General features: G+C 40.9%; 2 protein-coding genes across 2 annotated transcripts; one reads left to right on the top strand and one right to left on the bottom strand.

Moving 5' to 3' along the window:
- Positions 1–1,666: 1,666 nt before the first annotated feature.
- Positions 1,667–15,229, bottom strand: LOC146628827 (ER degradation-enhancing alpha-mannosidase-like protein 3). Its single transcript, XM_085359729.1, has 21 exons — positions 14,953–15,229; positions 14,374–14,825; positions 14,222–14,267; positions 13,507–13,607; positions 10,801–10,840; positions 10,595–10,707; positions 10,257–10,410; positions 9,970–10,104; positions 9,753–9,858; positions 9,539–9,636; positions 9,303–9,428; positions 9,125–9,208; positions 8,942–9,025; positions 8,630–8,754; positions 8,310–8,475; positions 6,553–6,710; positions 6,344–6,461; positions 5,350–5,523; positions 4,939–5,104; positions 4,632–4,823; positions 1,667–3,569 (listed from the first exon to the last, which is right to left on the bottom strand). Exons 2-21 carry the CDS (start codon positions 14,538–14,540, stop codon positions 3,349–3,351), a joined length of 2,574 nt encoding a protein of 857 aa, XP_085215855.1. The 5' UTR covers positions 14,541–14,825; positions 14,953–15,229; the 3' UTR covers positions 1,667–3,348.
- A 1,525-nt stretch (positions 15,230–16,754) lies between these two features.
- LOC146628826 (annexin A3-like) lies at positions 16,755–25,169 on the top strand. The gene is made up of 14 exons (XM_085358106.1): positions 16,755–16,891; positions 17,248–17,287; positions 17,375–17,422; positions 17,516–17,603; positions 18,401–18,495; positions 18,619–18,732; positions 20,041–20,131; positions 20,259–20,338; positions 20,668–20,724; positions 21,079–21,172; positions 23,555–23,650; positions 23,751–23,809; positions 24,588–24,710; positions 24,845–25,169. The coding sequence occupies exons 2-14, from the start codon at positions 17,276–17,278 to the stop codon at positions 24,902–24,904; spliced, it is 1,017 nt and encodes a 338-aa protein (XP_085214232.1). The 5' UTR covers positions 16,755–16,891; positions 17,248–17,275; the 3' UTR covers positions 24,905–25,169.
- Position 25,170: the final 1 nt, after the last annotated feature.

The following is a 25,170-nucleotide window of genomic DNA, read 5'->3' as shown; positions in this document are numbered from 1 at the left end:
GTGACTGCGCGGTGTCTGGGTCCTGTGGCTGTAAAACAAGCCCAGATCATTACCTCTCTGCCAGCGTATTTCACAGTTGGTGCAAGTTGTTTGTGCTGATATGCATTATGGTCAGGCTGCTCCTTACCCTCATAATTCCTATAAAAGCAGTTTGGGTCGACTTAATTTTTCACACTGCTTCTGCATTATGGCTTAACTGTCATAAAATAAATAATGACAAAGTGTCTTATATCAGGGCAGCATGTTCTCCTTGGGTCTGCGTGGGTTCCCTCCAGGTACTCTGCTTCCTCCCACAGTACAAGAACATGCAGTTAGTGGAGTGAGGTTAATTGGGGAAGCTAAATTGCCCAAAGTGTGAATGTGAGTGTGAATGGTTATCTCTGCGTTAGCCGTGTGACAGACTGGTGACCGGTCCAGGATGTACTCCACCTCTCACCCCAGAGGGGATAGGCTCCAGCCCCCTACAACCCTTAATTGGATAAGCAAAGTGGAAAGATGGATGGATGCTATAATATGTCATGTTTGCCACTTCATATGAGGTTGTATTTATCTAACTGTAAGGTCTGATAAAGACCAGATTCCTGTCCTGATATGTAAAACCCTTGTACTTTCTTTTTACTATGACTATACACGCACTTAAAAAAAGCTGTGTAATCAAATGGATTTGTGGTATACTGTATTTTGTGACACACACACACACACAAAACCCCCCAACATGTCATTTGTCTTGCAGTAAATTAGATTGCTCTAGGACTACCACTCAACAATTACAACCTCTTTATTCTAAAAGCTGTCCAGAGTCCTTACATGGCGGGGCTTTTTGTGGGTGAAACAGCATCAGCAGCACTATTATAACTGATGTCATCGCAGGCATCATCGTTCTTGCCACGTAGTCCTCTGGAACAAAAACGTGTCAAGGTCTGTCTCATTTTTCCCGGACAAAGGTAGTCAGACAGCATTCTTTTTTTTGAAAAGCTCACAACCCGCTGCAGTGCTGTGGCACGGATGTGATGCATGTGGGTTTTGGAGGCAACTGATGTTACGTGTCTTTTCTGTTGAGCTCAAACTGTACATAAAATATATACATAAAGAAGTTATTTTGCTCTTGCACAATATTTCTAATAAATTTTTAAAAAATTCATAAAATTACAAAGATGTGTGTACTTAATATGAAATGTGTTACAATCAAATTGCATTTCCAACCTGTGTACACAGCTGCACACATTACTTTAAACTACTTTTAAAGGGAAAACTAATCACAAAAGGTCTTTAACCAGATAAATACGTCAGTATGAAGTGAGAAATAAAGTATCAGAAAGACTACGCTGGATGATTAATCACAAAAGCCTACTACAGGCAAATGGCAACCACATCCTTTAACCTATGACCTCATAGGAAACCATAACTGCCACTGATGATAAAAATGCAGAGTAATGGGAAAAAAGAAAAAAAAAAAAAAAAAAAAACATAGGTTGGTTGATTGGGTTAGGAATTATGATTTTTAATTTACTGACAAATGTGTCTAAGTTTATGTCCTGGAAAGTGATTTCAGATAATCTCTCTTTTGGCACTTTATGAGCTGCAGGACACAATCCAACAAAAACCTCAGAGTTGCAGAAGAAGCATGAAAATCATTTAAAAGAAGAACAATCCATTTTTTGGTGCATGGTCCTTTTATCTGCATGAACATTTACATACACAGTCCTGAGGTAAACAGGTTGGCACAGCCTTATAAAAGACCAAACAAATATCTGACTTCAAATCAGCTCAGCAGCATCAGGAAAGGGTGCACTTTACAGTTAGGTAAGGAACAAATGACAGCTCACATTTCCATGTTACACAAAAGTTAAGAATCAAGCAAACTACTATTAGTGTGGATGAAATAGTTATGCAGTGTTTTGAGTTTTAATCCAAAGTTATAACAAGTAAACCTAATGCTGTAAAACAGGTGAGTATGCAAGGAGTGTGTGAGAGTCAGAACCCCAGCTTGTAAATTTATGCAAAATGCATCCACTATAGATTTCAGTCACACGCTGGCATAAATGTGTAGGATTCAGTTGGTCTTTTCTTCTCTGGTAAATGTTAGATGATCCAAAAACCTCACCAAAATTTCACCCAATCCACTTATTCATAAACGTGACAATTTGCAGTGTTTTGAAAGGAGCATTGCAAAAAAAAAAAAATTGGCATTTAAAGGAAGATACAAACAATCAATTGTTACACAGTGAAAATGCAATGAAAAATAACCATAATGAGTTATTACATTTGACCATAAACAAACGTAATAATAGGATGATTCTTTTTTTCCCAATTTTCCACAAGTCTCAAAGTGCAAAGCAGCCTCAACAATCCTTGACGCTGCACCTGAAACCAGGGGTGTCTGCTTGCAAGAAAACCGCCTCTGATCACAGTTTCAGTGTTTCTAAGAAAACGTGAGTTACAACTTAACCGTGTGGCTATTTTTGGGTTAGAAAGCTGAACTTTAAAAGATTCATGACGGTAAATCGTACCGATTTTCTGAATTTGTAAAGATGGATACGTTTTTGCCTTGTGACGTTTTAACCGAGATGCCTTCAAGGGTTTTTTTTAGTCATTACACATACACACACATACACAGTCACAGACACTGCTCACATAGTAGCAAAAAAGCAGAGCACGCACAGGCGCACACGCACGCACGCACACAAACACACACGCACTCTTCATCAATGCAAACTGTATTCACTCTTAAAATTCCCTGAAGTGATTTCCAGTAAGAAAGAAAATAGTTTTTAAATTAACCCAACTTCCTGTTCTTCAACAGCCAGCATTACATTACCGAGAAGCTCTGGTAGCTAACACCACCTACTGGCCATGTAATATTCTACTCTCTATCAATGAATGCCTAAACAGTACTTGTTAAAGTGAAAAGGTGCAATATATACTAAAAATGCACTGCATTGCATAACAACCGTAGCTGAGGACATTTTTGGACCCTTATCTACAGTTTCCTCTGGATGTACTTCATATGGGCCCACAGGAGCAAAAACTACAGGTTAGGTTTAGGTTTACACATTAACAGCCTATCCTTTTAGATTTATATTACTAAGTTTAGTCTCATGAGATCAGAAGCCACACCTCAACCACCATTTCCTGTACCACATGGAGCAGAATCTGCAAATCTTTGACTGAAAGGTAAATATAGACCCTTCAAGACAGGCGTAAACATGCCAGTTGTGTCACTGAGGGCTCCCTGTGCTGTAGGGCAGTGAGGGGCTCTGAGGCACACTCCATCCAGAACCTGACAAGATACCAGTGGCAGCAAAGTTCGGGATCAGCACAGCTCATGGATTTGTGTTTGGTCTGACATTAAGAGTCTGGGATTTGAGAGGGTTGAGTCCTGTCACTGTCCTCTGTGCATGACTGCTGCTGTTTTTCTCTCAGTTCTTCTACTCCCTCGTCCTTAAGAAGCACCTCGTCATTCTCCAAGACAAACTCCAGGGTGCGCCCGCTAGCTGCTCCCCCCTCCATCTCCCCCTCCTCTGCCAGGCGGAGTTTTAGGTTCATGCTGACGTGTTTCTCCATTTTATCTGTAGTACAAGGACAGACAACGACACACGTAAACAGGAGAAGAGCTCACATCTGCAGCACAAACTACGTTTTTCCATATCATTTCATTTTGTCCTCAACTTCAATTCCATTTTTATATTACCCTGAATTAAAAACAACTGAAATAGTGAATCTGCACTTTGCTACCAAGTAAAACAATAATAAAATGATGATAGCTATATGTTCTGGGTCAATTTGGGACCAACAGCTATGTCAAATCCACAAGAAAATACATTGTTGTATGCTACATAAAGTTTGATTTCTGTATTATGTCAGAGGAACCATGACGCACAACATATCCTGTGTAGTTAAAACATCTATTAAAGGACAGAAGCACAAAGGCCTTCCTAACCTTCACAGTGTCTTTTAGACACTATTTGATCAAGTATATATCTGGTGATATTCTATATTTTTCACCTTTCAACAAACATTAAATATATAAAATCAATAAAAATGGTAAGTGACAGATGATAGTAAGTATTTTCTGTGAGGCAGACACTTTTTCACGTCTATTGTTAACACATTGGTGAGTCACATCACAGAGATTATACACCCAGCATTATCTTTACTACTCTTCACTGCATGAATTCTGAAAACAACGCTATCTAATTTTCTTCCTAACCTTTACAGTGACTTGAGTCTACATCCTTTTTGTTTCCAACAAGCATTAAAAATCTGAATAATATTTTCCTTTGATTCTGTAGACCCTATTAGGGGGTCACAAGCTAGTGTATACCTGGTGTTAGATAAACGGGAGGGCAGCGGGTGTAAAATCTGTGCCAAAATCTATCCACTGTGGCTCCCCCACAGGATATTAGAGACCTATCACCGGTACCACATGAATTCTAAAAATAGTCACCGGCTCCCAGCCAGCTTTGAACAGGGTTCGTGCCAAATTATCCAAGAGACTCAAAAAGTTGGACAGCATTAAAAAAAAAAAAAAGACCAACCAAACTATAATGTCATTTTTTAACTGTTCATGGGATTTGCTGACAATACCATAAACATATTATATCTAATCTAATCTTCCTCCTGATGCTCACCACGTCCGAGCTGCCTCTCTTTGGGCAGCAGCAGCACATCCACATTGTGATGTTTCTCCAGGGCAGCTGTGAGCACGGCACCCTCACGGCTGAACAGGAAGACTAAAGGCAGGGTGATGTCTTCAGTGGAGTCGCCATCTCCAACCATCTGGAAGAGAGGGGTTTCCTCGCTGTTGCTTCCTTCACGGTGGTCTGAGGAACAAAGGCGTATGCTGAGCTCATGAACATCTTTGAAGTCCACTCATTCTAAACTTTGAGAAATACTATAAGAGCAAATGATTTCAGCTCAACTGGTAATGACTCTCACCTATGAAAATAGCTCCTATGGCTCCTGCCTTCTGTAGCCAACGAGCCTTTGCAGCAAACATGCAGTCACCTCTTAGTGCCAGAGCGATGTGGCCTTTTAGGCCCGCTGCATTGTCTATGGGTCCACACGCAGTGTAGGGGGAAGCTTTCACTATGCTTCCCTTCACCTGCAGCACAAGAGTTTGTTTTAATGTGATTTTGTCTTTGCACGTTAGAGAAAAGAACTAAACAAGACCAAGAGAACAAAAATGCATACATAAATTATTAATTTTAATTAGTAGTTCATATTATATCAATTATCTCAGATTGTAATCTATTCAAACACATTGTTGCAATGAAACACATGTTTCTGTCTTTGTTCCTGAAAGCTACACTAGCTTTGACACCGATACTATGTGGTGTGTTATCTCACCCCATGCTCCTGCTTGGTGAGGTCCATCCCAAATTTGGCAGGTCCTGCAGTGAGGACCGTCCTTCCCAGAAATGGTGGGGATATGAGCTGAACGACATGAGGCACCACAACCTCCTCCTCTGGTGCCTGGCTCAATTCTGCTACAAGTTTTACCCGGTAAACTCCTTTATGCTCCTGCAGACATCATTATTTAGAGACCCAATTGAAAACAAGAGCTGGTCAGGTCAGCCATTCCCAAAGTCAAGAGTGCTGCAGCACACTTAAAAACCAGAAATACCCACGTGGCACCAGCCAATCTTCACTCTAATCAAAATACAAGACAAACTGATGGATTTCCCTGAACATTTAATTAAGAAAAAAAAAGAAAAAACACACGCACACACAAACAACACAGACTGTTGGCTATAAATTGCTAATGCTACCTAGTCATATGCAAAATGTTAAGGAGTGTGACTCCACTACCACTGGTACACAAACATCAACACAAGAGCAGTAAATTTAGGTTAGTGTAATGAGTAATAACACAACCTAACCACCTCCTATTAACATTTTTAATTAGGTTGTAGTACCTATACAACTGGCACATACTTTGGGAATCAGTGGGTTGGACCATTAAAATACATAACTTCACATTTAAACTAAATCTCAGGCAGATTTTGCTTTAAAAGAGTGGACCGTTATAAGACAAGTATAACAAACTAGATAACTATAATGGAAGAAAATATACTCGTTGATCCGCAGAGTTTGGACAGTGCCTCCTGGTGGAGTATGAAAATACTGCAGCTGGAGCACTAATTCATTTACAATAATAAACTAAATCAATTTGAATTTAATTTGTTTTACCAATGGCATTAAATATTGAAAAGAAGTATTGTATAAAAAATGGCTGTGGAATAAAAAAAAATTACATGTAATTGTATATTTTCGGACGTATTTTTGACCCTGAACTCATCATTTCAGTTCATATTTAGAGTACAAAGTAATCAGTGTATACCTTAAGCCTTCCAGTGTCTCCCATATTGGCTTCGTTCAGTGGAGTGAGAGAAATGCCCATGCTTTTAAAGAACTCCACTGGCTCCATGCCATTATCGTGGAGTGGAAGTTCAATTTCCCTGCAAAGTATGAAGGCAGTCAGGTAAACAACTTCACAAATCCACCAGAGAATTTACTCTGGAATCAAAAGTCTCTTGCAGCTGGACACACCTGATGGGTAAAGGGTGGAAAGCTCGTCCCACCCCAGTGAGGTACTTGTATCCGTCCCTGATGGTTTTGGCAAATGACGGGTTGTTTGGGAATAACGTCTCAGTGCTGGGACAGGAGTGTGTAAACAGATCTTCTTCTTGAGAAATACGAACAGTCTCCTGAAGAACAAGACACACCTTTAAATAAGTATGTACCTACTATACAACTATGCCAGTGAGTTTTGCTGTTAACTTCTAAATATACAGCACTGTCATATAAGTGAGACTTACAATAATTACAATATTCACTAAATTAAGATCACCTTCCTTCTCTGTTACAAACCCAAACCTTTGTACTAAAAAACAAAACAAAGTTTGAGATAAATTAGACTGGTGGCATGCTGCCATCCTCATTTTCTTCAAATTTCTGTTATCACAATATCAGTATTAGCACTGTCAGATTTAGTAAAAATTTGACAGTGCTAATGTGAGACATACAAACAAACCAGGTAGCACTGTTTTTGACCTCCTTTTTGCCTCAATTCTTCATGGCACTCATTCAATTAGGTGCTGGAAACTTTTCTCAGAGATCTGGGGCCAAATTGACATGATAGTATCACACAATTACAACAGATCCGTTGTCTGCACATTGTGAGATTATTATATTATCTTATGCCACGTTAGACCCCTAATTAAAGATTGTGAAATTATTATGTAGTTTTAGTTTGCATTATTCTCCTGACTTAGAAGAAGGTGATAACTATTACAGTTATTAAACTGATTTGTATTACATTAAGCTGCTGATCTATTGTGAATGAATGATATTGTTTTATGATGCATTATACTGCTGAGGTATAAGAAATACTGTTTTCAGAGAGTCATGGCCTTATTCGTCTGATTAGAAAAGAACAGAACACACTGCACAGGAAGCCAAGGTCATAACTTAGACTCACTGAGAGAGAGAAAGAATGTGGATGTTTAGCTTTTATGACTAGGTGGAGGGGGGCTGAAGCTATAAGAATCTGAGGAACGCTCAGACACTTCGAGATCAGGCGGACACCCTCCCGCGCTCATCTCCCCTCCGGATGGTTTATGCTCATAAAGTGTTGAATTGTATGGAATAAAAGATTGTTGATTGAGCATTTATACACCGAGTATTGTCCTTCCTTCAGCCCAAAGATCAAAAGAATTGGGAGGATTTAACAACATCAATGATGCAAATCTCTGGTTCCACCACATCCCAGAGGTGCTTTTGATTGAGATCTGGTGACTTCGGAGGAGTTTTGAAAACCGAGAACTCATTCCAGTTTCAGGTGATCTGAGCTTTGTGACATGGTGTGTTATCCTGCTGAAGGCAGCCATCAGAAGGTGGGTACAACCTTGCTCCATTTGAGTTCAAGAAGACAGTCGAGAACAGGTCTACGTGACTAAATCTGCATACAACCCTGGAAGTGATTCTCAGCAGTACGTGTTGACTATAGACAAGAGTATGAGTACCCGGTGGTGAAGATATTAAGAAGGTCACGTAGGCAACTGCAACCTGGAATATCCACAAGCAACCAGCTGTCAGCTTCAAAAGCATTTCCAATGGGCACTTCACTTTGTGGACGCAGCTTTAATGAATTGAGTTGTTGACATGTGATTGCCTGATTAGATATCCATGTTAAAAAGCAATTTGACAGGTGGACCTAACAGAGTGGTTGGTATACACAAGCTTGTATAGAAAATAGAGGAAGATAACATTTGCACTGGTGTTTGTGACAAAGTGAGCGCTCTCACCGTATCGTTTCCTGGACAAGGTGGCTGAGTGGTGGAAAGAGATATAGGCAGGAGGTGAGCCTCTGTAGTGAAAATGTAGCCGTCCATATCAATTGGCAGGTGACTCTTCTCAGAAAACATTAGGTACAGGTATTTAAACATCTCAGCCAGAAAGAACGAGTCCATCCTAAACACAGAAAAGCCCACATATATAGAAGAAAGAAAAAAAAATCAGAAGGAGAAAAAAAAATGGTCACATCTGTTTCTGATACTTAAGGTTACACTTAGGTTACACTTTTCAGTTTTTAAATGTTCAGAACAGAGTTCGCCTCACACAGTACCTGTCTTCATGTGTCCCTGTGCGGACATCTTGCACAGCAGCAAACCCGCAAGGCACTCTGGCATAGGCATTGAGCTTTTCCACTATGGATTGTCCCACTCTGAGGTAGTAGGGGTCACCAGTGGCCTGCACACATCAAAATATAATCTTACCTACATGTCCTACAGGATAAGCTCTTCATATCCTTAAAAGGAATAAAATACTTGTATAAATTTGCCAACTTTTAACAAAGTTGAACTTTTACAACCAAAGGAAATGCAATATATTTAATCAGCGACACTGGTAGTGACAGAGATTAAACATACAGGGTTACCTTATAGAGGTAGTAGGTGCTTTCTGCAAACTCTGGTCTCAGTAGGTGTTGACCCCAATGAACTCTGAACTCTGTAGTGAAAGCCTTCAGTGAGATGAACAAAAAACAAAAGAGGTTAGTACCACTTTTCTTGACTGCTGAAATGTTCTGGGATACAGAGGAATACAAATACTGAGTCATTACCTCTGGAAGAAACTTGTGCTGTTTGGTTACTTGGTAAAGCATTTCATGAGTTTCAATGGCTGGTTTCAGATCCCCTCGCAAAACCTATATAAGCAAAAGCAGGACTTTAGAAACTATAAACAACAAACTCTTTCACTATTAAAAGAGTCAATATGATTAACTGAGCACATCTTAAGACCTGCAGGCCAGGGAAGAATGCCAGGAGAGAGTCCATCCAGCTTCGCACACTCACTGTGGGGTTGTGCATGTGTACATTGAGCAGCAGGGGAGGCTGACTGATGTACTTCATAATGGCACTGTAGTGCTGTAGAGGAAAAACCAAGAAACACAAATAATTACTGTAGTGTTTTCAGCTCAAACACTATAATATGACAGACTGTGTGAGACAATGATGTTACAGCAAGGAATGCTTACAACGTTGAACCTGTCCAGAAAGACATTGTCTCCCAGAAGAATGTACGCCTTCATCAGGTATTCATAGTATGAATCGATGCCAGCACCAACTCCACTGTCTGCAAACACAGAAGCGACAAGACTCAGTAAGGCTCGATTTCCACTGCTTGTGTGAGAACCTGCATGATTCCAGTGCTGTCGATGTTTGTGTATCTTTGTGTTTAAACTGCCTCACCCCTCCGGACCCATTCTCCATTGTGGATATTGATGACAGTCCCCACCAAGTCACTTCCCCTCTGTCGCCTCTCCCAGAGGACATCCAGAGCTTTCCTTGCATGTTCCTGTAAAAGTATTACATGCTTAAACTCTTTGAGGTGAAAACTACACTCAGCTATAATTCCTAACATGAAAAAGTAAAAAAAAGAAAAAAAGAAGGAAGAATAAGGTAATACCTCAAACACAGAATTTCCTGACAGCCTGCTGAGGGCAGCGAATTCCAGGATCATTGTTCCTGCACATGCTGTGCATGTGTCGGACTCGGTGCCTGTCCGGGAAAGTGGGTTTAGGACACCGTAGCGCAGATTTACCTGGTGAGCCAAATACAGCAAAAATTATATCAGTTACTGTGCAAAATGAGGAACACGTTTGTCGTTTATTAGTGCCTAATTTTGAAGAACTAGATAGCATATAATGAATCTGCAATAAGGTTTGTGATATTTAACAATAAAATAAGCACTACCTTAGGATAGGGAAGGCCACTTGTGGTGTTAAAGGCAGGCAGTAATCGATGGCCCAGCTCTTTGGCCATATGTAGGAGCTCGTCACGATACCATTGCATCCTCTCCCCACGTTGCCGTAGGAGGTCAGCCATCACATGGCCCCCTAAAAGCCCACTGGGAAGAAGAAATACTCAGGATATTTCTTTCCAGTGACAATAAAACGATGTACTGATGTCAAAAAATACTACAATTGGAATAATGAGCCAAGAAAAAAAGCACTTCAAATAAAGCCGTTAATACAAATCTAAGGAAAATAACAAAGGCTGTATAATATATTATATATACATAAGATTCATACCCTAAAACTCTGATATTGGTCTCAAACACTGACACCACCACATCGTTGTCGAGGCGTACATCACTCACAGCCTTCTTCACTGCCTCCTCAAACTCATCAAGCTTGTTTAAAACCTGTTTAAAATTCATGCGAGCGAAAGAAATAATTGTTCAAAAACACAAGCAAAGCAATATTGTTTTTTTATGAGAGGAAAATCAAATACTTACCACCAGGGTGTCAAGGGTGTCAATCAGAGTGAGAGAAAACCTAAAAAGATGGTGGAAACGAATATTATGACATGTCGATAGCTAGCAGAGTGCAGCATAGCTGGTGTCCTACTTTCCACTGATTCAGTTAAATTTGTAATGACTCATGCTGAGTCTGAAGCTAAATGTTACATTATAAAACACGTGTTGTACATAGATCTGTGTATGGCACTCCAAGATGCCGATTTAATGCCTTCCTGTTGGTTTTATTGCTTAAACTGGCGGCTCATTCAGCATCTCTTTTTTTTTTCTTTTTTTTTTGCCTGTCCCGTTTGGCTCTTTTGCCATCAGAATTGTTGTCTAAAGGCAAAGAAAGATGCCCAACGGATTTACTTTACCAAATTGACCATCCCAGCCTTGCCGTAATGGTCCATTTGATTCACCTTTTATTGTTTCTTTTATTTTCACTTACTGAATACGGGACAGACTTGACTGGGGGAAAGAAGGGGAGAAAGAAAGAGGGAAAGAGAAACAGCTGAGAAGAGGGACGGGGGAGAAGGGCAAAAGACAAAAACCAACAGAACGGGCAGAGAAGAAAAAAATGCATATATCAATCACCTGGATCACCTGCTGAAAGAAAAAAGAAAACAAGCAGAAGAGAACAAGAGCAACAGAACAAACAACACCACAATGATACATGGGAATACGACAGCAAATACCAAACACTAAACACCACTGTGCAGCACACAAGACCAACAGAACACAGTGTGCCCTGAGGTAGGAGCCAAAAAGGGTGCAGTTTGTGGGTGTGATCACCCGTGTGTACACCTGTGAGCATGGACGCGCTTGTTTTTTGTTTTTTAAAAGGTTCCTTCTTGTAATAATCTGCTAGAGGGTGTGGGGGGGGCTACAGCCCCGTCCTCCAGGGCATGAAGCAGGTATGGAGGAGATCAGAACTCCAGACATCCAGAGGCCCCCAGAACACAAGAGACCAAGGAAGACCAACAGAGGGGCAGCCGCGCCACTGTCCCAGAAAGAGCTGAGGAGAGTCCCAGATGAGGGCTCACTCAGCAGCCGCGGAGCAGAAGCCAGGGGGAGTTGCAGTGACGCGCCCGTGAGCTCCGCCGGCAGCCAGCCGCGCCTGAGTGACCGAGCCCCAGGCCGAGAGGCCGGGGGCACCCCACCTCCGAAGTGGCCCGAGCGAGCCCCAGGCTCCAGGCCCCGATAAGCGGCCGCCAAGGAGTGAGCCGGTGTGTACCTGGACGCCCATCCCCGGACACAGAGAACCACCAACGCACCGATGTCTGAGGGGGTCCGCCACTGGCAGGGGAAGTGGTGGTAGGGGGAGATAGGCCTCCAAACCTTGGAGGGCCTGAGATGTCCCCAGAGAGGTGGCGCCTGACACCCAACCTGACATATAGACACAGACATACAGGCACACACAGATACAAACATCCATTCCCACCCTCATGCTCTCATATGCACTTACTCCACACTGAACCAACGTGGAGACAGACATAAAGAGACGTTGTACATAAGATCACACTCCCCAAGCGTACTGTACAAACCGGGTCTAGGTACCCTTGCCCCTGGAGGGGGGAACTGCACCCAGACCCAGGTGGTGTTACCCTTTTCCCTGCGGTGGGGGGAGGCAGACCGCCCCGACTCCGCAGCAGCAGGAAGGCCCCACACTCCAGACCGCAGTCGGACGGCCAACTCCTCCTCCTAGCCCCCCCGCTCCAGCAGGTCATTCAGCATCTCTGAATACTAGGGTATTTTTGAAGAGAATAGCAGGGCAAGACTATAGTTCCTGTCTTCTTTAAGGATGCAAAATCATTCTCAGAAGCATTAGACCAGGTGTGTTGACCCAGGGTGATATGTAAAACCTGCAGGACCAGGCCCTTGAGGCCTGGAGTTGGACACCCCTGCATTAGACAAATTAGACTTGGCATGCAAAACATTTTGCACCCTTGTCAAAAATTCCTTACTGTGACTACTTCAGCAAGCAGGAGATGAAATGATCTCTAAATGGCTTCAAATTGAAAATTAAACATACTTTTCATAGAATTTTAAGCACTGTGAATATCACTTTTGCCCTGTCGATTTTAGGAGTGAAAGAAAGTTTACAAAAGAGATCTTAGCTGTCAGATAACTTCTAGATATCATGTAGCTTGATACAGTTACATCCTGTTCAGAGTCATTTTTAGAAAAGTATTGGTGATACACATTTTATAAATACTTTCATTTTATTTGTAAAGTGGGGGTAAAAGTGTTTCCACAAAGCTCTTTTCTCAAACAACAGGAATGGTGATGGTCAAGTTGTGGTCTGGAAAAGCAAAAGAATTACTGCAAAAAATACTCACAGGATTCCTAGAAAGCCGAATCAAAATTGTTCTATGACTGCAAAAGACCTTCAGGAAGATTTATCATGGTTCTTATCATGCAGGGTAGACAACCCCCCCCCCCCCCCCCCCTTCCCCTCTCTGTTATCTTGTTGTCCTTTCAGAACCTCAGCAGATAAGAGATGATGAAGTAATCTTGCTCAAAATATCAAAAATATCTCATCTCTTACTTTATGCCATTTGGAAATCAGGTCATCTTTTATCTGCTAATCTTAAACTGCTCACACTCAAACCTTTGCTGCAATACTTTGGTCTGGCTGCTGCTTGAAGGAATTTAAATGTATATGCTTTTCATGCTCCAAATGTCAATTAACGATTTACTTACTTCCCCAAGGAGTCATCTATGTCCCCTCTGTTGGGCTCCTGGCCACGCACTCTCCCTCTGCAGCTTAGAGGCATCAGCTCATCGGCTGGATAGGCATATTTCTACAACAGAAACAAACATTTGCCTCCATGCTTTCATTATCATTTCACATAAAATGTTTCATTGAGGAAGGATGGGTGGAGATCAATAGCTTATACACCTCCCACTTCACCTGGCACATACAGTGTTAGTTCTCACTCAACAATGTCCCTTAAGTTTTCCATCTAAATATTCAAACTATTAGCGGACTCAGTTGAAGAAATCTTTGACAGTTTAACTAAGGAATGTACTTGTTTAAACTCCTTTTAGTGATAATTTTGCGTCTTTATCGCCCTTTTACATGCAATAATCAGTTAAACATTAGCTGCTCTACCTATATTAAATATACACTTAGATTAATTTATGTTAGGTCACAAGGACATCTACTTTTTACTTCTACCACACACACTTTAGGTCGTGCGTGCCTCTTTGTCCAACTCTGGTTATCCTATAAAGGCACAGGTGAGTCTGACCCTCTCCAGCATTACTAACAGCAACCTCAACCAAATCCAACATGCTTGCTTGCATTCACGTTTCCAATTGGAAGCAACTGACTCGTCTTTTCTCTGGACTGTTGCAAAAAGCAAACATAAACTTACTGGTAATTACAAATATTATGCTGTAACGAACACCTTACCATGTAACTGCCATAAGCGTGATCAAACATTTCAACAATCTGGTCCCTGCACAGAAGAAAAACAAAACGGGTAAAGACGCAAAAGTTAAATGCTTTCAATAATTTTACAAAAGCGCACTCACTGTTTATATGTCTATGTGAACATTCATCACCTGATTGCGCCCTTTTCCTCGGGTGTCATATTCTGGCTCTCTTGACACTTTCCCCAGCAGAAAAGACTAACGACCAGGAGAGTTTTCCACATCATCCCTGTGGTAGAAGCAGAGGCCGATTCCCAGCACTGTTTGTTTCCAGTTGTCCTCATGTAGCTTTGCATCATGATAAACTTTTAACAGGGACAAACAAAGCTCCTGCTCTCCGTCCAGCGCCCACACAAAGTCAAACAGTGGAGCTGGCACAGCTGTCCTCCTTTAGAGTCCAGGTCATCTTCTCAGAGAAATGGCTCTGAGATGCCGACGTTAGCTACCTCCAAGTTCCATGTCCGTATTTACAACCCGGTTTCTCTGTAGTTCATCCTGTGTTGTTACAACCATCACATGCCCTCAGAGCACCCCAGATGACCGGTGTTCATGTAAACAAGGGACAGCAAGTGACGTTAGCTTCCCTGTAAAGGAAAAACGAGAGTAAGCACGAAGCCCTGGTTAAGCGCAGAAAGACCGAACAGGTTTAGTAGTGCACTTGTTTTTAAAGGGGGTAGTCTGGAAAAAATAAAATAAATATTAAGACGTTACCAAAGTGATGTCACAGTGAAATGGAGTGGCTAATTCTCGCTAGCCATGATACTACTGGGAGGTTCCCTGTTGCTAGTCGGCTATCCAGCCGCTAGTTCGGCAAAGATATTTAGTGAGCTAATGAGGTCGCTCGTTAAAAAATAAAAGTGAAACAGGCCAAAACATACTCTGGGATTAAGAACGAATGCTCCAGTCGCCGTATTAAATGAAAACGAGCGCTAAACAGCTTTTCTTAAGGGCCGCTGACACGTCTCCAAGTGTCACTATAGTACTGAGCTGTCAGAGAGCTGACAGGCTTTGTCGCTACCCGGCTATGGTGGGTAAATTTCTCCCCGAGTTTAGCTCTCAGGATAAGTTGGTGCCACGTAGAGCATCTGTTTTCCTTTCGCCCACCTCTATTTCCTCTAGTTCATCGGGTTATAGTTAAGATTTCAGAAGGATAAAAATAAGATTATGTTTCACTCACCATGTAACAGAGGTCAGATTGCTATAACAGCAATCTTCCTTAAAGGCTTTAATTAGGGCGAAACAGCAACCTCACAAGGTAGGCGGTGTCAGCGAGGAGGCCTTTTGTAACGTCCCAAAGACTTTGATGTATTTACGTTTATATAAATTCACACTTATCAGAAAAATAGATCGATGCACCATGCAAAAGGAAGGAAGTAAAAATCATGAGATTTTACATTTCCACGGGAATTACTTAGAGCTCATGGTGGAAAATATAATCTAGATTATATTTTTAAAAAACAAAGCACCCAAGATCCATCCAGGAAATGCAGCCTAATGCCTGCTTTTTTCATGGTCCCTTTCCTAATAAGGTCTGTAGTGTCTCCAGTTTACCGAAAGATGTCGCAGCTGTCTCCTTTCCTTTTCTTATCAGCCTACTTCCACACATCACCTGGAATTTACGCATTTTTTATTCATATAGACATCTGACCACAGGATGTTTCCATGCATTAGCTGTTGCTGCTATATAATCTCACTTAAATCAGCAGTCCCGTTTTCATAGTGGCACACTCTCCTGACAATTGTGGATGCATAAACCCGCCTGGTGCGCCTCAGGAGGCAGGGCATCTTTGAATTTGGGCTAGGCTGAACTAAGCCCACGTGCTCCTCTCTGTTTTGCTTAATAATAAAACATATGGTTTCGCGTGCCTCATATTTACTAGGTAAATACATTTGCGTGCATAATTTAATTTTAGCTGTGCTGAAAGAATATTGAATATTAAGGATGTAGGCTAGATAAACATCTGTAATCTCATTAGGCTGCTTAGGAAATTATGCGATAAGGCCAAAGCACATATTCATCCTGTCACATTTCCTTCCTCCTTCTCTCTGACTCATGTTTTTACCCTGCCATGGACTTTAGACCTGCTAAAAAGTTTGTTAGATTGGATTAAAAAATGTAACTAAATATATTTACTCATATGGACATTACTTTAGAAGTCGTACTTCATATTTTCTCACTGTTTTAACTCTACTATCCCCCCTATTTGATCCGTTTATTTGCTTTGGGCTTAACGAGTACACAGATCTAATCAACACATACTTGTTAGAAAACGTAACGACATATATTTTAATCATACTTATGGGAAATTTACATAGATATAAAATCAAAGAGAGGATCTGCAAATTACTGCCTATAGATAATAGGTGTTTAAATAGGGTACTAAATGGAATCCAAAATATGTCAGAAATGCAGTTAGTTCGGCTGTTGCGCAAAGTCGTCAGCCTGTCGTAATCTCTCTTGCTTTATTTCTGTGGTAACCTGCTGTACTCTTACTCTGCAGGAGTGAGGAGTTCATGAGAGACGTACTCTGTGATTCACTGTACTCCAGCCCACAGTGGGCGTTGCTTATCAACCCCTTTGAAAGGTGTGGCGACTTTTTACGCGTTTGTGAAATTCGTTCTCAGACTTCAATCTTCTCCTTGTTTCTTGGTAAGACGAAAAAGAACACATTTTTAAAACTTTTATCAGCTTCCTGGATGTGCGTGTTGTTGTTTTTTAAAGGAAATTTGCTCTTTAGATATGCCTCGTCTACATTCGGATCTTACTTGTTTGCTTTTCTGTAGTTCCTTTTGCGCACGTTCTCTCGACTTTAGTTAGTTTTGTATTATTGTACCCTACAGATTTGTTTGTGATGCCACATCAATGCCCTTAAAAGCGCTGCCCTGATTAGATGGAATGGCGATCTGCAGCTAGAAAAAAATCCATTAAAGCATGAGTCAGCTCTTAAGATGCTACATTACAACACAATTAAGGTGCTAATAGTGTATTTTCTTTCTTCTCTGTAGTGTAAAACGCCTCCCTTAAACCACCAGAATGTCTGTTTGGGTAAGTACTTCTACATAGATGTCTGTTTGTATCCGTGTAGGCTCAAAATATGAGAAAATGAAGGCGGTCACCCTCTCTGTGTTTCAGGATGACTTGGACCTGCTCTTAGACAACCCCTCTTCACTGACTGTGACAGTAAGTACAACCTGCTCTTCTTTTATAGCATGATACATGGTACAGTTATTACCTGTGGATTAGTTTTCACTGGCATGCATCTGTGTCTATCAGTCCAGTGCAAGAGGAACTGTGAAGGACAAGGCAAATTTCAAAGTGGATGAAGATGTGTCTGCTCTCAGGAAGGCCATAGAGGGCCTTGGTAAGCTAATGGTTTACCATCATTGATATATTTTTATAGATATATATCTGACTGATATGTAAAGCACTTCGGCAAATGTGCTCATGTGCCTTTTTATTGCAGTATAAAGGTATAAAGCAAGGTGAACTCATTCACATATACACTCAGGTACTTTATTAATCTAAAAGAAAAGTAGCCATACATTCAAGTTCAAAATGGAGTGGATGAACCATTAGGGAAATCTTTATCTGTTATCCAGTTCAAATAGCAGCAAGAGTGCTAAGGGAGGTTTACAGGATGGTAGTGAGACCTGCTATGTTGTATGGTTTGGAGACAGAGGCACTGTCCAAAAGACAGGAGGCTGAGCTGGAAGTGTCAGAGCTGAAAATGCTCAGATTTTCTTGGGAGTGACCAGGATGGACTCTCTTAAGAAAATAGAAATGATTACAACAGACGGACAGCTCAGTTTGAGATGTTTGGAGACAAAAGAGGCAAGGCTGAGATGGTTTGGACATGTGCAGAGGATGCTGAAGATGGAGCTCCCAGCAAGGAGGCAAAGAGGAAGGTTCATAGATGAATTGAAGGAGGACATACAGAGCGTTGGTGTGAGAGAGGAGGATGCTAGCGACATGGTGAGATGGAAGCAGATGATCTGCTTTGAGCAGCTGAAAGAAGGAGATCCAGTTCAGTTCACTCTCACCATACAATAGGAGGTTGATAATAGACATGAAGTAAAATGACAATTTGATGAAAGTTCTACACTTTTTTTTAAAAAATTGAAAGAATTAAAAGTTCGCTTGGTGTTGTTTTCTTCAAAGGTACAACAGAAAAGACTCTGATTGATGTGTTGACCCAAAGAAGCAGTGCTCAGCGTCAGCTCATCGCCAAGGCTTATGAGAAAGCCACAGGAGGGGTATATAAATACACTTGCCTGTTTAATTTTCAAGCTTTTTCTTTCTTTGATGTTGACACAGACAAAGGCCAAATTGAGTTTGTCATTATTGGTGGAGGACTTGATTTTATTCCTCCCAATTAGACATTAATAGATGACCTGAAGGGTGACACTCGTGGAGACTTTGAAGACGTGTTAGTAGCCTTGGTAACGCCTCCTGCTCTCTATGACTGCCAGGAAGTCATCAAAGCTATGAAGGTAAGACTTTGTTAAACTAAGATAATTTGAATCATGTTTTTAAAACAATTTTCTAAAAGGTGACTTACTCAGTGATTGAAGAAATAAGTTACAAAAATAATTTCTAAATTTGACGTGCACTATAATTTGTTCACTAAAGATTTGTTTGGATTGAGTATAATGTTAAACTTAATGCTAAATGTAAAGAATATTAAAGAAAGAAGATCTATTGGAGATTACAGCCCGGTTTTAATTAAATGGTAAATGGCCTGCATTTGTATAGCGCTTTTCTAGTCCATAGGACCCCAAAGCACTTTAGTCATTAGTCATTCACACACACATTGGCGATGGCAAGCTACATTGTAGCCACAGCTGCCCTGGGGCGCACTGACAGAGGCGAGGCTGCCGGACACAGGCGCCACCGGGCCCTCTGACCACCACCAGTAGGCAAACATGGGGTTAGTATCTTGCCCAAGGATATTTGGCATGCAGCCTGGGATTGAACCACCGACCTTCTGATTAGTGGCTGACCTGCTCTGCCACCTGAGCTACAGCCACCCCAGTGGAGAAAAGGCTGAACAAGTGACGACTTTTAAGGGGTTCACTTTGATTGCCAGTTACAGCGGCTTCATCATGTGGAGCATGTGTGTGCACAAATTAGTCAGTGCTTTAAGAAGGCTTAGTGTCCATGGAGTGGATAAATATTGTGTCGCTCTTCCATAGGGCAACTATTGACTCTAATATCCGTTATGGTATTACTGGTTTGGCAATCTTTCAGTCAAGCTCAGATCCCAAATTCAACATTTGATTTAAAGGGCTGATAACTGGGATGCTCTCTTCATCTACCCTCCTGAAGATATTTGAAGAGTCTGTGTAAAACAGGGTCTAAAAATTAAGGAAAAAATTACATCCTTTATAATGAGGATGACTAGATGCCCTCAGGAAAAAGGTTCAGGGTACCAATCCGTGAGTTTAAAAGGTTTACGTTTTCTCTAGTGCCATTATCAGTCAAATTATTGTTTGGTAGTAGGTGAAATTGTAAATGAGTGTTTGGCGTTTATTTGTGTGGGTGTGTGTGTGTTATCTTACATGATATGTTCCACTCACTTGTCCAAGGAAATTTCTTCTAAGTAGACAATAAATGCTAATCTAATCTAATTTTGCTATACTTATGGTTTGGACTTTAAACAACAGTTCACTATGATATTTTTTTATTTATACAGCACATGTCAACATCGGGTTCATAAGAGCCTGATCTTCAGATTTATTAAACTGTATTGTTTTGACATTATCATTTATTTATTCATTTGTATATCCTTGTGCATACAGGGTGCAGGGACCACAGAAAGCACTCTGACAGAAATATTTGCTTCGAGATCCAACAAGCAGATCCGAGAACTGTCTGAAGCATACCTAGCAAGTAGGACATTTTAACACACAGTATTTCAACTATATCTGATGAAACTGAAATCATAAATGAGTTGGCAGCTGTTTGTGATGTACTACGGTATTGTGAAATTGTCATGTATTCCGCTGTCTCACTGGAGAAACGGGAAGAGCGATGATTCACGACCTGCAGTCGGAGGTATCTGGAGATTATGGAAAAGCACTGCTGATCTTGGCCGAGGTATAGCACATGAAATTACAGCAGATGACATAACATTCCCAACAAATAAGAACCACAACCACATTGAAATTTACTGCAGTCAGCAGGTGTGTAGTGAGTGTTTATGTTTTAGAAATATACTCTTAAAGCACCTTGATTTCTTCATATCCAAATACTGATTGTAGGAAGAAATGCAGGAAATACAAATAATGTCCTGTGTGAGCTAAATGAGTTGCGCCATTTTTAAGTTACATTGTTTATTTAGAATATTGAATTGTGAGGATATCATTATAGCCTATTTCAAAGTTTCTTTTTTTTCTCTTCGCCTCACAAACCCGTCCTCCCTACAGGGGAAGAGAGATGAGACCACCAGCGTGGATGCTGCCAAAGCAAAAGCTGATGCTAAGGTACACTTTTTTTTACGTTTGGTTCATTTGTGTATAAACACTTGCTTTTCAAACTGAGGTAACTTTTGTGTTACTGCAGTACAAACATTTTAAATAGCAGCTTTCTCTTTCACATTTTTAGGTTAATTCATTCAGAGTTTGGTGGCATCGCTCATCTCAGCTAACGCACCTTGCTGGGTGATGCAAGTTTCAACCTGCACCTATGTTGAAAGCATGTTGAAATTTTCTCATGTTGGATTCAGTTAATCTAGTGTGCTTGCGTTGAACTTTGACTCTGTGTTTTTCTTTTTTACTTTTTCTTTTTTTAGTGTAGTCCAACAATATTATACTCATACCTTTTCTGAATCCATGCAGGCCTTGTATGAAGCAGGAGAGAAGAAGTGGGGAACCGACGAGGGGAAGTTTATTGACATCCTGTGCCACAGAAGTGTTCCCCAGCTCAGGCAAAGTGGGTTGATCCCTGACCTATCATTCATCCTGTGGATAAATAGCATCTTAGAAATAGTACTAAGAGTTTACAGCCGTGCTTGCAACTCTCTGAGGCTGTTTATCAAGAGCAACATGCTAACATGCTCACCTTGACAGTGCAAGTATGCCATTTAAAACTAAGAAAGCTAAGGCTGATGGAAGCGTATTTGGTTAGTAGATTTTTAGTCAAATGCCATGGTGACACTAAAAGGCATTTAATCAGGATTTATTCTCACTGACACCTGATCAAAAACATTATACATAGACTCCATTAGTTGAGGCAGTATCTATGTGATCAAGTTCAAGACACAAAAACCCAAAGATGCAATCTCATGATGGTGCAATAAGCAAAGTCATTCATCTTCTGTGGGCTCTTGAAGTGAACTTATGCTTCTTCTTTTTTTTTTTTTTTTTTTTCTGCTTTGGGACGCTCTAATTGGTTTGTTTCAGACACTTTTTTCTAATTCTTGGCTTTGTATTATGCTAGTGAGAGGGGATATTCTTATTCATTCAGGGCCATCTAAGGTACTTGCTGTCACCACAGCAGATCCAGACAGTTTAAACTTTGTACAGGGAGTGCAGAATTATTAGGCAAGTTGTATTTTTGAGGAATAATTTTATTATTGAACAACAACCATGTTCTCAATGAACCCAAAAAACTCATTAATATCAAAGCTGAATGTTTTTGGAAGTAGTTTTTAGTTTTAGCTATTTTAGGGGGATATCTGTGTGTGCAGGTGACTATTACTGTGCATAATTATTAGGCAACTTAACAAAAAACAAATATATACCCATTTCAATTATTTATTTTTACCAGTGAAACCAATATAACATCTCCACATTCACAAATATACATTTCTGACATTCAAAAACAAAACAAAAACAAATCAGCGACCAATATAGCCACCTTTCTTTGCAAGGACACTCAAAAGCCTGCCATCCATGGATTCTGTCAGTGTTTTGATCTGTTCACCATCAACATTGCGTGCAGCAGCAACCACAGCCTCCCAGACACTGTTCAGAGAGGTGTACTGTTTTCCCTCCTTGTAAATCTCACATTTGATGATGGACCACAGGTTCTCAATGGGGTTCAGATCAGGTGAACAAGGTGGCCATGTCATTAGTTTTTCTTCTTTTATACCCTTTCTTACCAGCCACGCTGTGGAGTACTTGGACGCGTGTGATGGAGCATTGTCCTGCATGAAAATCATGTTTTTCTTGAAGGATGCAGACTTCTTCCTGTACCACTGCTTGAAGAAGGTGTCTTCCAGAAACTGGCAGTAGGACTGGGAGTTGAGCTTGACTCCATCCTCAACCCGAAAAGGCCCCACAAGCTCATCTTTGATGATACCAGCCCAAACCAGTACTCCACCTCCACCTTGCTGGCGTCTGAGTCGGACTGGAGCTCTCTGCCCTTTACCAATCCAGCCACGGGCCCATCCATCTGGCCCATCAAGACTCACTCTCATTTCATCAGTCTATAAAACCTTAGAAAAACCAGTCTTGAGATATTTCTTGGCCCAGTCTTGACGTTTCAGCTTGTGTGTCTTGTTCAGTGGTGGTCGTCTTTCAGCCTTTCTTACCTTGGCCATGTCTCTGAGTATTGCACACCTTGTGCTTTTGGGCACTCCAGTGATGTTGCAGCTCTGAAATATGGCCAAACTGGTGGCAAGTGGCATCTTGGCAGCTGCACGCTTGACTTTTCTCAGTTCATGGGCAGTTATTTTGCGCCTTGGTTTTTCCACACGCTTCTTGCGACCCTGTTGACTATTTTGAATGAAACGCTTGATTGTTCGATGATCACGCTTCAGAAGCTTTGCAATTTTGAGACTGCTGCATCCCTCTGCAAGATATCTCACTATTTTTGACTTTTCTGAGCCTGTCAAGTCCTTCTTTTGACCCATTTTGCCAAAGGAAAGGACGTTGCCTAATAATTATGCACACCTGATATAGGGTGTTGATGTCATTAGACCACACCCCTTCTCATTACAGAGATGCACATCACCTAATATGCTTAATTGGTAGTAGGCTTTCGAGCCTATACAGCTTGGAGTAAGACAACATGCATGAAGAGGATGATGTGGACAAAATACTCATTTGCCTAATAATTCTGCACTCCCTGTATTAACATGGCACTGTTGGTCAGAAGAAAGCTGGCTTAAAGAAATTGCTTGTTTCAGACAGGCAATGAACCGAGGAGCTCCACAAAAGCTCATTTTAAACTGAATCACGAAAATGGGCTGTGATGAACCTACCAGCAGATACGCATCCCACTGTGAACCGCTACCAAATTGGCAAAAAATAAAAGTATATTACAAGTTCAATGTGAGAAAAATAATCTCAGCTCAATGTATTTTGGCAGCTCTGATTGAGTACAAGAATATTAGCAAGAAGACTCTGCAGGAGAGCATTAAGAGCGAGATGTCTGGAAACCTGGAAAAACTACTTGTGGCTGTTGGTGAGCAAAATATTACATCACTGCCTTGTTGTTATCGATGTCTTCCTTGTCTGAGCATTTAAGTTAATTTAAAAATAATATATGAACTCATTTCTTTTAGTTAAGTGTGTGCAGAACGTCCCAGCATACCTCGCTGAGAGGCTTTTCAAGAGCATGAAGGTGAGTTGTGCAACTGGTCAGTTTGTCCATCTGTGTCATGATGGCCTTTCTAAACCTCTATGCACATCAGAAATGTCTGCCCAGCAAAATTCACATTCTGTATGGTTGCATCATACCCTTTCAGTCACAGCAGACTGTATTGGTCACCAGTGATGTGGAAAGGAATGCTGACCACATTTTACTGTTAGTGATTTGACCAGCACAGCCAACACTGGCTGAAATGTGTCAACAGTCTGAATAAGGAAGCGTAGCCTAACTTTTGACAGTAGTATTGCAAAAAAAATAACAAACCCCCCCCCCCCTGCATCTTCACATGTGTAAAAGGCCTGCGAGCCAAATGTGGCCCTTTGTAGATTTCAATCGGGCCTGCATATAAATGTCTATAAATTATGGGAAATCTGGTCATAACTATCTGCATAGCATGTCTGTCTGTGCACATGCCAAACCAAACGCACTAGTGCAGCATCACTGCAATGTAAAACCAGAAGTCTGCATAGTAACAAGCTACATCATTGAGTTCATGCCCATGTCAGACAGAAATATGAACAAATTTTAACTTTCATTTTGATTATAATTTATTTTAATTAAATATGCCATCCTGTCAGAAGTTGTAAAACAGGTTCTTACCTGTAAGGTAGCCTGCATTGTATCTTGTTGAGACCATTTTTCTATGTGGAACAATACGAAATTAACGCATGCCATACCATGTCTAGCCAGAGTTTGAAGCCCCTGGCTTAAAGGACGAATGTCTTTGTTTTCCAAATTATACTTGGTCCAGGGTGCAGGGACCACAGAGTGCACTCTGACCAGGATATTCGTCAGTCGCTCAGAGATCGATTTGATAGACATCAAAGTAGAGTACAAGAAGCTGTTTGGATGTTCCCTCTACAGTCAGCTAGAGGTCAGTATTAACAGGAGTTATGTTATGAATTTATAACATTAACATAAACATGTTTAAATGTTAACTTTTGTTTATTGTGGTGTGTGTCACAAACACCCAATTCCTTTCGTTTATCTCTCCCCATCCTTGTGTAGTCTGAAGTGTCCGGTGACTATGGAAAAACACTCAAGTGTCTGTGTGGCCAAGACGAATAACTCGTACCAGCTCCTTTGTTGGGTCGTTCAGCTTTACATCACAGCAGCTATGATGACCTGTTCCTGACGTAGCGACCAGCTACTTATCTCAAGAATAACTTCATACTGATATGATTGATTGAACTAGTTAGGAAATGTAACTAATTTTCATGAAGTTATTAAACCCAATAATAGCGCTTAAATGTCTGACTGATATCTGTTAACTTCACTTTTCTTTTATACACACAAATATCTGTCATAACTTTTGCATTTAATAAAAACAAAAG

This window comes from Diplotaxodon limnothrissa, linkage group LG7 (genome assembly GCF_057381915.1).
Source record: "Diplotaxodon limnothrissa isolate DT_005_m linkage group LG7, D_limnothrissa_male_GT1.1, whole genome shotgun sequence".
In the NCBI taxonomy this organism is placed as follows: Eukaryota; Metazoa; Chordata; class Actinopteri; order Cichliformes; family Cichlidae; genus Diplotaxodon; species Diplotaxodon limnothrissa.
This window is presented reverse-complemented; position numbering and strand designations above follow the sequence as displayed.